This window comes from Phalacrocorax aristotelis, chromosome 1 (genome assembly GCF_949628215.1).
Source record: "Phalacrocorax aristotelis chromosome 1, bGulAri2.1, whole genome shotgun sequence".
Classification (NCBI taxonomy): Eukaryota; Metazoa; Chordata; class Aves; order Suliformes; family Phalacrocoracidae; genus Phalacrocorax; species Phalacrocorax aristotelis.
The window spans coordinates 179,610,081-179,625,571 of NC_134276.1; the positions used below are offsets into that span (position 1 = coordinate 179,610,081).

General features: G+C 37.0%; 1 protein-coding gene across 1 annotated transcript in view; it reads right to left on the reverse strand.

Annotated features, from left to right (window-relative positions):
• Positions 1-650: 650 nt before the first annotated feature.
• RAP1B (RAP1B, member of RAS oncogene family) overlaps positions 651-15,491 on the reverse strand; it is a 31,823-nt gene continuing 16,982 nt past the window's right edge. Inside the window, exons 2-8 of the mRNA XM_075080852.1 lie at positions 13,327-13,411; positions 11,855-11,923; positions 8,978-9,034; positions 7,407-7,547; positions 5,240-5,383; positions 3,341-3,456; positions 651-1,889 (exon numbers count right to left, since the gene is read on the reverse strand). Of these exons, the coding sequence (XP_074936953.1) occupies positions 3,370-3,456; positions 5,240-5,383; positions 7,407-7,547; positions 8,978-9,034; positions 11,855-11,923; positions 13,327-13,383 (555 nt within the window). The 5' untranslated portion in view covers positions 13,384-13,411 and the 3' untranslated portion in view covers positions 651-1,889; positions 3,341-3,369. The remainder of the gene's footprint in view (positions 1,890-3,340; positions 3,457-5,239; positions 5,384-7,406; positions 7,548-8,977; positions 9,035-11,854; positions 11,924-13,326; positions 13,412-15,491) is intronic.

A 15,491-nucleotide genomic window follows, 5' to 3' on the forward strand; every position in this document is an offset into this window, starting at 1 on the left:
TCTGTGCCAGAGAAGCAGGAGGTACCAAGTATTTGGGTGTGACATCAACTTTCAGCAGCACAGCCAAGATCAGGAAATCATCCACAGTCCACGCATTCCACTTCACAGTCCAACAGCATTACAGATATTTACAGTCTGCAAAACTCTACACTCAATACTGCAAGAATGCTCTTCTGCAGAGTTCCTTGACACCAAACTAATATGGTTTAATCATGCAGAAAAATCGTATTTTTCTCCCAAGAGAACTTTTTAGCTCCACAAAGTCAATTTTAACAATTAATTCTTCCTGGAAAGAAGGAAAATAGCAGGCAACATATTTTTAAGTTCCCAGAACAGCCACTGATATTCTAACCTTTGAAGACAGCTATTTTTCTGTTAGACATTCCCTTATATTAGAGCTTGGAATATTCCAAGTCCAAAACTATAAGTGGAATTTCATTCAGTCAGAAATTCATCCACCCTAGCACATGAGATGCTATTAGAAGAAATGTCTACGGCATGTATTTGTCAGAAGACAAAGTCATAATGGTTCCTTTTTGTCCTAAGATGTATGAATCTGCACTGTGCAAGAGATTTAAAAATAATAATAATAAAAAAAATCAATACTTACTAGCACTACTAAAACACAAAACATTCAAGTAGTATATAACTGTAATGCAAGCCCTTGCATGGCAATCCAAATTTATTGAACTACTGATGCTAAGTCATACAAAATTGCACCACTTTAATTAAGGCTTTTAGTTTACATTTGGCCACCTCAAAGCAGTTGTAACATTAGGTTGGTCAATTTAAATACTGTGGCTCCCTGTTGGATATACACACAATCTTTACACCCAAACGTTGATGCATACAAAGCAACAAGGCATCGTTAAATAAATCAGCAAAAGTTAATTACTGCAACTTAGGCCCTGTGACCAATTACACATGATTAAAATTACTTCCCACATTCACATCCACAGTACTCTTCCACCATTTAACATCTCAACCAAAACGTTACACATGTAAAACAATCACTAACAGGCAAAAGTACTAAACCTGTATATTTGGTATTGCAAATACACTTATGCATGAGCAAGCAAGGGAATTCACAGTGAGAATCTACAGCTGCAGAAGCCCGAAAATGATTTACAAAAAATTGTTAAATCATTAAAAAATCATTTTAAAATATACACTTCCTGTTGTAGACCCCCACTGTACACACAACTATAAACATTGTTCCCTATGTAAACAAGGAAAAGGAAACATACAATAAAAGGTTGAAAAGTCTGGACATTTCCTTCCCAACAGATATTAAAGGCCATGTCTTTAGTCAGACGTTATACTGAAAGGACTCTTAAAGACTAGATCACTGCCTCCACAGGTTTTTCCTAAAATTAAAAAACTATATAGCTGTTGTGTTAATCAAAGCGCTTTTGTACAATACGATGATGATGATCCTGTATTTCTTTAAAAAAGTTACAGTAAGCTACAAATACCGATGAAGCAAAGTTATCTGGAGTAGTCTATATAGGAGCTCTTTGGACTTTCTTTTATTATGCTAAAATAGTGGTGCTTTTAGGATTTACATTATTGTACTCTCCAATAGAAAGTGGGGATTGTTGAAGTATACAGTACACAGTTTTCATACATGTACAACATTGGTGGATGAACAATGTCTCTTATCAGTAATACTGGATGTAGGCTCTGGTTTTACCAGTTGCATACACTTAGAATATTTATAAGTAAAAATCTCTCGTGACACTGGAAAGTGATTAGAATGTGCAAACTGATGTAGTAGCTTTCATCCGTTTCTTAAAGGGTACCACCACAGGAAAGTCCATTTAAGATGTTGGTAGGTTTAATAAAGTTGGAATGCTGGCACTGTTGAATTGGGCAACAGTTCTTCAGACCTGTAACAACAAAACCAGAGGTTAGTACTAATACTAACAACTATTTGTCATTTCTCTTTAGTTACAAGAGCTAAAGCAGGAACTAGCAAAGTTCTTAGCACGCAGACTTAGAAGATAGCCTGTTATTTGTACAGAAACTGTATTAGTAGAGGAGAAGTGATAAGGTTATCTCAATTAGTAAAACTGAATTGGGATACATATGGTAATCCAAGCTGAACTGTGGAAGTAGTATTTGATGGGGTGGGACTAGTTTTGCTTAGAGTATAACAGTTCCAGTGGCTTTAAAAACACACATTTGGAGGATCAAAGCTCCTGAATTGAAAGCTCTGGTAAGGAAATGCAGCAGCCATTTCTGCCATCCTTAGCTAATGCTTTGGGAATCTTCTCCGTTCTACTTTGAGCTGATTCAAGTTGTTCAAATTAAGTAAGTTTTCACATCAACACCAAAAAGAGTTAAATGTGACACTATCTGAATATTAATAAAAGCCTACAATTTATGACAGTGAAATGTCCAACCTCCAGTTGATATACTGGATCCTCCAGTATATCAAATGGGCGTATCAGATGACAAAATAACGGATTATAGCACTGAAGCAACCAAACCACCATACATCTAGTAAAAATTAAGGGAATCGAGATGAACAGACAACTTGCATGATGCCAGGTCAATCAAGACATACCTCTGTCCATACTACGGCTCAGAGGTGGAAAGGGGGAAACAACCTGCCCAAAAACAAGTTGCAGAAAAAAATTTGTGCCTGCTGACTAACTTCTGAAAAGGCTTGCCTAAAGAGCAGGCTGGAGCCTGCTTGAGCCTTCAGCAGCATTCTTAAAGCATGGATTTAGTCATGTAGAACATTAGCCAACTGCCAAGGAGTAAGAAATTGATCTAGGAAGCAACAGCTCCAGGTCAAATATTTGGAGTGTTACAATGATCACTTCACTGTTCTCTTCAAGTATGCTAATTACAATGCAGCCTATAAAATACCCATATAGTCCAAAGAAAGTAAGCTAAATTCCTATGACAACATACAAGTACATACAGGAGTTCAAAGCAGAAAGTGACGCTTTAACATGCAAACAGCAGTATTTTACAGTGTGCATTCCTGATAATTCAGCTCTTGCAGTATATTCTATCAGCCTTTAAAAAAAGAAAACTGTTTCCAAAAGCTAAAGTTTTGAAGTAACAGAACAAACGTGCTTAGTTTGAGCTCTACCCACACCTTACAGCTTGGGGGGAAAAAAAAATCATACTAGTATGAACAGTGTTTCTTGCATGTATTTGTAGTTCTGACTTTGGAATGGCAAAACACTAAAAATTTCTATGATAATGTCAGTCAAGAATTTTCAGTGCTGTTCTGCATCAACAGCTGCCACAGCTGTTTAGGCTCTTTTTGTTGTTTTTTTCATTTTTAATAGCCATAATACACAGAGAATTTTAAAAGGTTTACCTGGCTCAGAGCTACAGTACAGCTATGTATTAAAGTAGCTGACATGATGACTTTTTGCGTGCTTTTCCAGGCACTGGAGTTTTTCTGTTAATTTGTCGCACAAGGTCATAGAAGATCTGAAAATATAAAAATCAGTTGGTTATTGGAATAAAGAGGCTTCTCTCATAACCTTAAACCTTGAATCTTCATATAATGCACTCACATACTCAAGAACCCTTGTAAATATTCAGTTATCACAAAGCCAGAAAGTTGTATACTTAACACCTGTTTATCTTCTGTTTAAAATAATTGTCTGTCAAGGCTTTTTGACTTTCAGTGAAGCAGACTGGAAAGGCATCTATAATCTGCAACTGTTTAATCTCTGGGTGAAATTTTTCTGAACACGCATGATATATGTCACAATGATCAACTACTATATGCTATTACTTTGCAATTTAGCACTGAGGTCAAGAAACAGGCCACAGCTTTCTAACTCACATCACTGTAAAGATATTCTTTTAAATACAGTTCTAATAAATTTTAACTCCACATTTTCATGGTAACTCAAGTACACTATGTAGTCTATAACAGTCTCCTGTATTCGAATGAGATCATACTTTTCCAGATACTTTAAAAATACCGAAGTCTAGAGAATTAATTCAGCAGCCTCTCTAGGACTACAGCATGACATAAGCGTAACATTTCCTAGAAAAGTAACTCATGTATGAGACTCTCTCACACTTTGAATCTCCTAGAATTCTAATTAGAACATGATTTTGTTGAAAGGCTAATTTAAGACAAGTCTACATACTACAATTAAATAGCATCTGTTTTGTTCATAACAGACATTGTTCCAATTATTTCTGCATCTCCTAAATCAAGGAGGTCCTCATACTAAAGCTATCCTAGCAGTTTCCTAAGCACTGGCTGCAAAGCAGCAAACATTCCAACAAGGGCTTTTAATATTTGATGGAAGTACATTCTAGTTTATTAAACATATGATTTTTATATAGTTAAGCTGATTAATTTGTATTTAAGAAAAACTTGATAGTTTCCAGAAATTCCCAATTAATTAAACACACATTATTCCTTTTTAAAACCACCATACTCATTTGATTACATGCAAGTCTTGCACAGAGGCCCTTTCAACTTGATTGATGCTGCCAACGATTTTTCCAGAAAACGCAATGAATTGAAGGGTTTATCGTAGTATTCAAGCTGTTCCAGAAATGTAGACACTAACGCAGCTTCTTTTTCTAAAAGTTTTTGAATCCTTTCTTTATGCCAACACCCCCACTGGATAAGAAGGCATGCATTATGGCAAGTCCCAAAAACACATGTGTTTGATCAGTCACCTAACCTAGCTCCTGCTAAATAAGCAAGCTGCTAGACAGGTTTTTGCCATTTCTTTTTCCTTTACACAGAGCACTTATTTAGGTCTCTAATCAGCTGCTAATTTGGACAAAACCCTTAAGAGATTTTGTCCTTACCATCTCAAATAATTTAACACCAAATAAGTCCTTAAAACTGATTGATTTAAGTTAACTCTCTTGCAGGGTTTTTTTTTTTTTAAAGAAAAAAGTAGTCTAGCAGAGGATTCTCAGAGGATAGAAATGATATCAACTAAGGAATGTAACATAAAAAAGTATTTATCCCAAATTCATATGAATATGATTTGAAAACTAATTACACTAAAATTATATTAATTTTAAAAAGTCCTACGTCGAAGCTAACTACATCCCTTAATAGAGACATCTCTCAAATGCTCACAATAGCTTTGTAGAGTTTTCTCCATTATATTGAATGTTACTCATAATTTTGTTAGTCTTTCTTGAAAAATGGTAATGTTTGGTGAACAGAACACAGTGTCCTATCCTTCTCTCCCTGCCACCCCTCCCCACCATAGGTAGTGTGCCTTACCTCGTTAACATTTATCTTTGATTTTGCAGAAGACTCTAAGAATGCACAGTTATTCCATTGCCTTGCTAGGTTCTGACCTTGCTCCTTTCCCACAACTCTTTCATCTTCCAAGTCGCACTTATTGCCAACCAGAATCATAGGCACCTAAAAACAATTTCATACCAGCAAAGAATTCGTTAAAATTTTGGGAAGGCACAATGTAAATGCGCACCTAAAACCCTACCTGAATCCTCAGCGGATCCTGACCTCCAGAATAATGAAGCTCTGGTATAACAGAAACTTAAGTTCACAGTTGTGCGAGACTTTAATCTTCAAATCAAAGTGACTGCATTTTTTGCCTGCTGTTTGGCAGGGCAGTGGGGGAAATAGCTTGAGGATTCGGCACACTGCCAATTGAGAAAACTTCACATCATCTAGAACACCTAATGACATTTCATTTTTAGATGTTTAAAGTCTACTGAAGAATCTGCTACAAGATTGTTACACATTCAGAAATCCTGGAAGAAGCATCCTGTACTGGGTAGCACGATGAAGGACGCTAATGCTCCTTTCACCATTCCTCTACTTCCATCGTATCTGCACTCCTTTCAAGAGCAGTTTGCTCACACAGCTCTTAGTAAGATGATGCACACAGAGGAAAGAAACATGCTAGCTTACCAAAACTACTAACTACAGAAAACACTGAATTGACCTTTGTGGCAAGAAAAGGCAATCATACAAAGGCAGGGGGTTTGGGGATTTTTTTTTTCTTCCTTTTACTAATCTAAGGACATAACTAAGTTTCTCCCAAATTCAAGCACTGAAAAAAGGTTTACAATGTTTTGATCATTTAATTTCCCCCCACTGAGAAAGCAAGTCATAGTTTTTCCTAAGCTTCGGCATACGAAAAAACTTTATGTAAATTTTGGTGAGAACTAAAGTTGCAACTTGAAGCTCATTATCTTTCTTCTGATACTATGGAATGGCTTTCAGGACTGAGGGGAGTGATCTAAAGAGAAATAGAATTCCAGGGAAATACTAGCAAAATACTACCAAAGCAAGCTTAGGCAAATCAGCATAAATACACCATGTAAACTAAGGTTTCAAATATTGTCACATTTATCTTGATTGTAGTGCCCAAAGTTAATTGATGCTAAACAAGACTATAACTTGGTAGGTTCTGGATGAGAAAGGCAAATGCAACTTAACTTCTACCCTTCTGAAATACATTTGTGATAGTGGGTAATAAATCATTTCTAGAAGAAATCTGCTGAACACAGGCAAGACCTCCAAATGCTTACACTTAAAGTGCAAGGTGGTTTGTATTACAAGAGTCACAATGAACTTCCCTGATATTGAAACATTTAATATATTCTGTGTCTGCCGGCAGCAGAAGCATATGTGTATACATGCAGTAGAGAAGGGATCAAAGTTTCCATTAGCAGTTTAAAAGAGATGAGCACACCTAAAAACTGTTCATTGCTTACTTTTTTTTTTCCCCAGGCAAGATTTTCTGTCTGATGGCTATAACCTAGAAGGTGTTTCAGTTAAAAACACACTTTTACTGCTGTTTCACATTTGAAATAGCTTTCTTCCTTTTATTAAGGGACTAAGCTTTTTTTCATCAGTTATAAACTAGAATGTTTTAGCCTCGCATTATAGCACTATTAATGCTAAGAGGTGCATATTGAAATTGTGTGGAAATAGTATGACCAAACTTACTTGGAAGAACACACACAAAATATAAAAGCTACATAATGTGCAAGTTTAAAGCTTACAGTACCATCTTCTGTAAGTACTTAGAATTTTGTGCTTTTAAAATACCATAAACAGTAAGCATAAAGAGGAAAAATTGAACTGTAGGTTTTTTTAAACCTTCATTGATAATAATTGAGGTAAAAATAGAGTTTCTTTAGAAAGGTCTTCTACAGTACTAGCAAATGAGGATATATACTGTTTGAAATACTGTACTTTAAAGGAAGAGATTAAAACAAGACAATTCTCTTTATACTCCACATGACAATTTACGATTTCTCCAGTTTAAGAGTTGCATTTCTGTACTATGCACCTACTGGTTCATTTGTCTCTTAATTTAAAGCTTGGAAGCTATCCAGTCACAGTGTATACGTTACAACATCTGTAATGAAAACTGTAAATATAAGTATTAAGCATTTTTAAAGATGCTTACATCATCAGTGTCTTTGACTCGAAGAATTTGTTCTCTTAGATCCTGTAAATCATTAAACGTGGACTGTGCTGTGATGGAATATACTAATGCAAAACCTTGTCCATTTTTCATGTATAGGTCTCTCATTGCTGTAAACTGTTCCTGTAATTAAAAGAAGAGATACAGACATTGCATTTAGTTTGCACTTTCCTTACGTGAACTGCCATATACTTCAGGTCACAAATGGATCACAAGCACAATGCATTTCTGCCCTCCCCCCCTTTTTAAACTGACCAATAAGCTACTGCTTGACTATAAGCATTACGGTAAACCAAATAAATAAATCTGCTTTTAAATATATCTGTTTTGGAACATCATCCGGGGTTGCTGAACAATACCTAGATATTGCCAAGGGCTACACCCTGGAGGGTGGGGGAAGAAATCACAGGAACTAAAGCAATTTCAAAAGAGGGGAGGTACAGTAGAAAGTACAGTGTAATCTGTAGATGACAAAGTTACATTCCTCCCAAATCCTTCCTTATGTGCCAACATTTTATCATCTCCTGACCATTCTTTAAAACACGTCGCTAAGTAAATGCATCCCTTTTCAGCCTCCCTTTTGTAGTCTAGGCACTTCCCTATATTAAATTCTACTTTCCTTTTCAAGGAGATTGACTAGAGGATGGAGACGCTCAATAGACTTGTCACACTTCCAAGACTTTGGTGACAACTATGATATTGCATAAGGTGCACTGCACAGTAGCATTAGGACTTTTTGAAGGTCTTTGCCTGTTTGAAAACTCTCACCAGCATAGCTGTGGAACAGCATTTGCCTTTCTCACATTGGTGACTTGGCTATCTTGTGACTGGCCAGTCACTCACTAAGTCCCTTACTGTACGTCAGATGAAAAGCCCGATATATTTTGAAAGGACAGCCACTCCATCTTTCTGTAGTTTTAAATTCCATATAAGAGTAAGGCCATGTAAATAAATTATTGGACCAGATTACTACTGTAGTTCAGAGAACACATGCTACACTCTCCAAGGGTCTTGAGTTTGTGCTCACTGGAATCAATGAGGGACATGACTGCTTCCACTCAGAACAAGTCAGAAAAACTTGACACTATGCAAAGGGTCAGCATAAACCCTGCACTTTGAGTTCACATAAGCTGACTAAAGTGATACTATTTTTATCCCCATGTCAGAGTACATCTTACACACAAAAGAAAAAGGAGAGAAGAAAGCACATATTCTCCACAGCAACAGAAACCAAACCCGAGTAACCATTGGGTCTAAATTTTCCTCTGGGCACTATAAACTCAAAACAGCAGCACAAGTTCTTTTAAAATTCTCAAGCTCACTTTCCCTTACTATAGAACATGAGCTCACAGGAAATTTGCAATTCATTTTCTGCTGCAATACTCAAGTTTTGTTTAAATACTAGTATGTTAAAGAACATCCTTTAATCCAATGCACTGACCACAGTTAGTCTTTAGAGAATGAGGAAGGAAACATGTCATCATTTACAACCCTACAGCTTTCGATGGTTTTAACACTGTATATCAGTATTTAGGAAAGTTGGTTTTACGTACCGTTCCTGCAGTATCTAAGATTTCAAGCATACACTGTTGTGCATCTACTTCAACTTGCTGTCAAGAGAGAAAGATGTGGTTAGGTTTACCTCTTGCAACTCTCCCCTCTGAAGACACCAGGAATTGTGTGATTTTATAAGCAAATTCATAATGCATAAAGCAACATAATGGCTTAAGTAGTTTATATGGATATACACTTTGAAAACAGCAGGAAGAAGCCTTTCAAAGAGCTCTACTGACATTTTCAAAAGCAGCGTCAGCAGCCAAGTACCACTTTGCAAAGTGATTAGGGTTTTTTTGATTATTAAAAAGGAGGCTGCTAAATCTGTAATGATGGTTATCAGCAACTAGCATAACTAATTCCAACTTGTTTCAGGGATCATTCACAGATTGAAAGAAAAGTACAGGTGAAAGCCAGAAAGTTGGACTGGCATACTAATGCTCATTTAATAGCAATTTAGATCAACAAGGAAATAAGTAGTACGCAGTAAACAATAAACCAAGCGAACCACTAAGAGTGGTGTCCCCAGAACAAGCCTTTAGTAACACTAATTAGTAACCTGATCCAGATTAGAAAAATTTGCAAAAAATAGGTTTAAGAAGCCAGATCAGTTTCTGTTTCTATGTCAGGGTTCCTCTATCTAGTTCCTGGGAAAAGCAAAAAGGAAGAAAAAAAGGCCTTGAGTGCAAAGGACATGGAAGTACCCTCAAGCTATTTCAAGTAGGCTATCCACATTTTGTTTTTCTTTCAAGCTGTTGGTACGCTTCCCTTGTTTCCATTTGCATGTAAAATTCCAAGTTGGCAGATCAACACTCAGAAAGAGCTTCATGTCCCTTACTCCCCATATATGCATTACCACTAGTTCACCTTTGAGCTTTTAGTTTGTAACTAGATTTGAGCTTGGGGGGTAGGGCAGGCAAGCGGACTATTTCCACCTCTCTTACACCTCCTCCATGTCCCCTAGGGATGGAGATTCCTTCAATAGCCACTATTTTAGCATGTATTGCTGACAAAGTTATTCAGCTAATTAAGAAGTGTCTATTCTCTCTATGGAGAAGTATTTGGGGAGTAAACCACAGTGTCAAGTTTCAAGACTTCATGCTCAAATTATTTAGTTCCAGACAAACTTAAAATATTTCAAGCTACATCTTCTCAACTCCAAATATTATAAAATTAGATTTAAGACTAATAGCATGGAATTGCAACTGCCAAACCAATACATTTTAAAGTCACCCAAGTCAAGCAGCAAGTTAGAACTGTAACTAGCAGTGAGGGGAAGAAAACAACTGCATGAAGTGTTGTCCAGACTTAAGCAAGACTTGAACAATCTAACTGATTTGAAAAGAAGACTATACAGAGATATTCCTAGTCATTTCAGGACCAAACCTGAAGGGAACATTACAAGATCTTTGCTAAAAAAAATTACTTTGCAAAAGGCAAAATTTCTTGAGATGGCTCTACTTTTTCAGGCTCCAGGGAAACAGTCTCTGGAAAAATTCACCCAGAAAACATCATGATTCTAGTATGACCTGAAGAATGTAAATATATAACAAAGGAAACATTTCACTTTAGTACAGCTTGTGAATGTTTTTGGAGTCATTTATTGGGGCTGACCCAGCAAAGTTCTGCACCAAACATCAGGGTAGTATCCAAAATTCCTAAGTGGCTATATAGGATTTTTTTGTTGTTGCTGTTGTCTCCTTAATAAGAGTTCTAGCTTTGGCTGGAAGCCCACATGCTTAAGACAGACTAGAATTTTTCCAGCATATAGATTTCTATGAGGTCAAAGAAAACAGGTGTAAAATTATAATTTTGCTCCAATTCCTCTTCTGTTCAGAAGAGATTCCAGTAACAATAAGCTGCAATAGCTGTTAATACAGCCTCTTTATTCCAATATAAATGTAGCCCAGTGCTGAAAGAGGAAGTACTTCAGTTTTTGCCCATTGCCTGCTAGGATTTGTGCATCTTGCCCCCCTCGTATACGCTGGTATTTTTGTGGCCACATAGTGAGTTACATCAGAGCATCAATGCATCTGGAAAGTAATTCAGCTAGAAAAAGAAAAAAGTTAAGAAACTGACACAGCTGAAAACTAATCTGCTTCACCAAATAGTTAACTCCTTTGGTAGCAGTCCAGATTAAGTTATCTTAGCCTGGAATATTAATCATGGTCTCAGCTGAAACTGAAGAGTGAGCAATATGGAGATTCAGATGATGCAAGCAGAGTCAGACCTTTCAGCCTGTCATGCTGAAGATGGGAAGAGAGAAACTAACAGGCCCCTGTTAAATGTTTGCTCATTTATGATAGCTTGGTGTTAACTTATTAATAAAACAACAACCCATCTAATGGAAGTATATCAAGCTATCAGTGAAACTGTTAGGAAGACAGTATGTTGCCTCCAGTGGTCTGAAGGTGAGCCTCAAGTTGTTTTTAGCAGATTTTCCTAGCAGGAAAGAAGCTTAGAACCTCTGACATGCAGGACCAAATCTACCTGGAGATACTAACACACACAAAAAATAATAAATACTGTAAAAAATAAAGAGCAGTAGTTTATTTTACTTTAACAAAAACAAAACAAAAAACTGAAAACCTACACCAAAAAAAAAAAACAAAAAACAAAACACACAACTCAGTGTTCCCAATTCTGACAATTACTATTTTTTACTGACAAGCTAGTAGGATAGGCTTCAACATTAAAAAGCTAGTCTTGAATTATTCCTTGTAGACAGACTAAGAGCACCTTTATATTTCAAACTTGTTATCAGGTATTACGTGGCATTACCAAGCATACCCCTTTTCAAGCAATGACTCAAATATTTGACAATGTGTACGGCAGATTTAAGTTTCTGTAACACTGGGGAGGACTTTTGCATATACCTTTCTGTAGGAGTCTTCTATCGTTGGATCGTATTTTTCAACAAATATTCCTTGAACAAACTGTACAGTCTGTAACACAAAAGTTCTTGTAAGAATCTTCTTGTAGGGTGACATTTTGTAAACACTGTACACAAATACTGTTCTAGGCCTATACTCAGTTACCCAATTCATTTTTGAAGGCAGATTAAGTGATTGACATAAATTACAAGAAACACCACAAAGTTAGATGCATATGCCTATTTGACTACGTACTGTTAGATGAAGCAATGCTACACCTTCCTTATCCACTCTCACTTAGAGCATAAGAATTAAAGCATGCATTGATTTCAGGTTTGTCTAACTGCTGGAATCATGATTAGTTTTTAGTTGAACAGGATACTGTATACAGCTGCATGGCTTTTACATTTGCATTTAGAACTACTGCATCTTCTGCTACTTATCTGCCAGCATAAGAATTAGTCAAAAAACCACTGCCAGCATTTACTAGACTTAACTAGACTCAATAGGATATTCCTGTGTACCTAGCACGTAGGACGCTTTTAGCACAAGTCAAGCGGAACTTTAAGACTCAGTGGCCAAGTCAGAGCAGACAGGTTGAAATCCAGAAATGCTGCAGTAATAAAGAATTCACAGATGAAGGAAAAAGTTCTTTCACAATCTAAGATTATTTGTCATTTAAGGTCTCCCTTAGGAACCGCTTTATGAGAGACTAGTTCTTACCTGAGAAAGTGGACCTCTAGACCTTACTTCACATCTTTCAGTTTAATTGTGCACCTTGCCATAAAGTTCCTAGGTGGGTTGAGAACATCCTATTCTGTGAACTTTTTCAGTGCTAATCTAGGTCAGGCTAAATTCTTCTGTAATTGTTTAACTAAAATGGATGAGCTTTACGATCATCTACCTACCACAGCTATAGACCTACTTGCAGGGAAAGATGTAGAAAACATGCAAAACTTCCTGTAAACATGCAATGATATATTAGTATTTGCATAAAGGAAGTATTAGTGCTTCAGAGATTGCTGTCAAACATTAAGCAAACAGCGCCCTGAAGACCTTCCTAGAGAGAAGAGTCACCAAGGCCAGACACAGGCAAACCAACTCATTGTGAGAGCTTCACGAAGCAGCTTAATTTCCCACAGACCTCTGGCTGGGTTACCCAGTGAAGCCAGAGACCTCCATAACACTGTGGCTACATACTTCACTGTATAAGACAGGCAAAGATCTGACCAAGCACTGTCAACCAACCGCACAGAAAAATATCAGCATGTGAGAACACACCAATAGATGTGGATATGCCCAGTTCAGGATGTACCTATTCTAGCAAGGAACCCCCAGCAGTCATTACTTACATTTATGTTTATTCGTGCACACTTACGTAAAAGAAATAATCAGTTAGTAGAGTGTATTAGACAAAACAAAAATAAAAAAGAAGCCTAAGAAAACATACTCAAACTGCCTCACTGAGTACTTACCAGAGCAGACTTTCCAACACCTCCAGAACCAAGAACCACTAGCTTGTATTCACGCATGATGCAAGAGGTGTATCACCCTCAATACCTGAAACACACAATTGTTCACCATTTTGATCAACAGTTCAACTATTTTAGCGTTACTACAGCCACTGTAAGGTTGCATATATAACAAGACATGAACATAAATATTGATATCCACTGATAAATGCAGGAGATCTACCATTATAACCAGGCATAACCTAAGCAGGATGTCACTTTATTACACAATATGGAAACTATGAACATTTATTCAAGACACAGTAACTGCTGAATGGTGCCACTTTTCCATCTAGCACAAATAAAGTACCTCCAAGGTTTTCTTGTTACCAGGATTTTAACACTTGAAGAACCATTATTTGTGTGTTATCTAGCCTAATTTCACAATCAATATAGTACAGACCTGGAAAAATCTTTTAAATTGAGATTTTGATATCCCATGAAGCAGTAATTTAGAGAAAAGGCAAGAAGAGATTAAGACTCTCTGTAATAAAGACCTCAGTATCATGATCTTGCCAAAGTATCATAGGTGTTTCAAAGAAAGCGTACAAGTATCTGGAAGAACTGCTCACACGCATGTGCATGTATCACTTCTGCAGAGGCCTTTGGATGGATTCATCTCCTTTATTTACAGCAAGGAGGAATTAGGCATAGAAATTAGTTTACTCCAGTTAATAGGCCAATTACTTGGATTACAGCATACCATCCAGTGCGGTGTGTTCACCTCCTAACATTTTCTAGAAACCTAGAAAGTCTCTTCTAGTTGTGCACTTAAGTCTCTGGCACCTCTCAGCTATAGTCACAGCAAGCTTTAAGGTATTTCACTGGTTTCTTGTGAATGAATGAAAGATGTTGAGAAGTTGCTTGCACGATACGTTTTACACCAACAGACCAAAACCAATGTTCCCAAGAGCCACAGTGATGCCTAAAGAGCTTGCAATTTTACAGCCACGACATTCAGAGTATTCAATAGGTTTATCAGGTAAACAGCTGATAGTTTTTGTTACCCATGGTACTGATACAGTAATTCTAGAAACATGTCTCAAATTTCACAGCTACTACGTCCTCATCCACCCCCTCAAGCTTATTTCATATCACACAAGTTTTTGTAATTTCACATATATACACATACACATGTAAGTGATTTTGTTCCTTTGAGCTGACATGCATGAAATGTCTCCCATCTCCTCTGAAGATCTCAAAGCATCAGCATGCTGACAAAAAAACCAAACCCGAATTGGAAGCTTCGTTAGGCAACAGCATCTCTTTATTTTGTCATTTACTTGAAATAACATCCAAAGTTTGTATCTACTGACCAAAAGTGTGATCTACATGCAGAAAGTACAACCATGACACCACAATCCAGTTCACTAAGCAGGGCTTGATAAAAGGGCTTAGTTAATTTTTTTTTAATACAGTGGCCATTTTCAATCAACACTTAATGCAGCTACATAAAATGCTGCAAACCATCAGATACAGTATTTCCCCTACCTCATTACTCTCCCATAAAGAAATATTGAATAAACTCTATTATAGTAAAGCTAACAGTTACTATTGATAAGAAACAATTATCCAAGAGGAGATAACAAGCATTTTCTCATTCTGGAACACTTAAAAGCTAAACAAAGAATCACAGAGAGAGACTTGTCTAAGAAAATTAAACCAACCTCTTCCCAGCAAACAAACATTTCTCAAAAAGGACAGCAGGATCCCAGAATCAAGTTTTCAGAAAAATCCATTCTTAAGTCTGAGAGTTGATGAACTTTTTTCTAGATATCTAACCACAGTTATAATGCCTGTCGTTTCATGAATAACTGTCAGCAACTAAAATATCCTTTTGAGACCATTCCTCTTCTACAAGCTAGATCTGTTCCCCTGTTCCACACTAGCCAGTGTGGCTGCCTACAGCAGTCTCCCAGACCTCCTTGCTCATCTTTGTTGAAAACTGACCCCAGAAAAACAAAACACGGCCACAGATTTTGGGACATGGCTTTGGGTCATACAGCTCAAGAAAACACACCTCTCTCAGTCTGGTTAGCAAGTGAGCTAATCAGACTGTTACTGCTGCCCTGGGAGGAAGGTCTCAGTTCCTCTCCTGTACTGGCTCTAGCACTTACCAGATTGGGTTA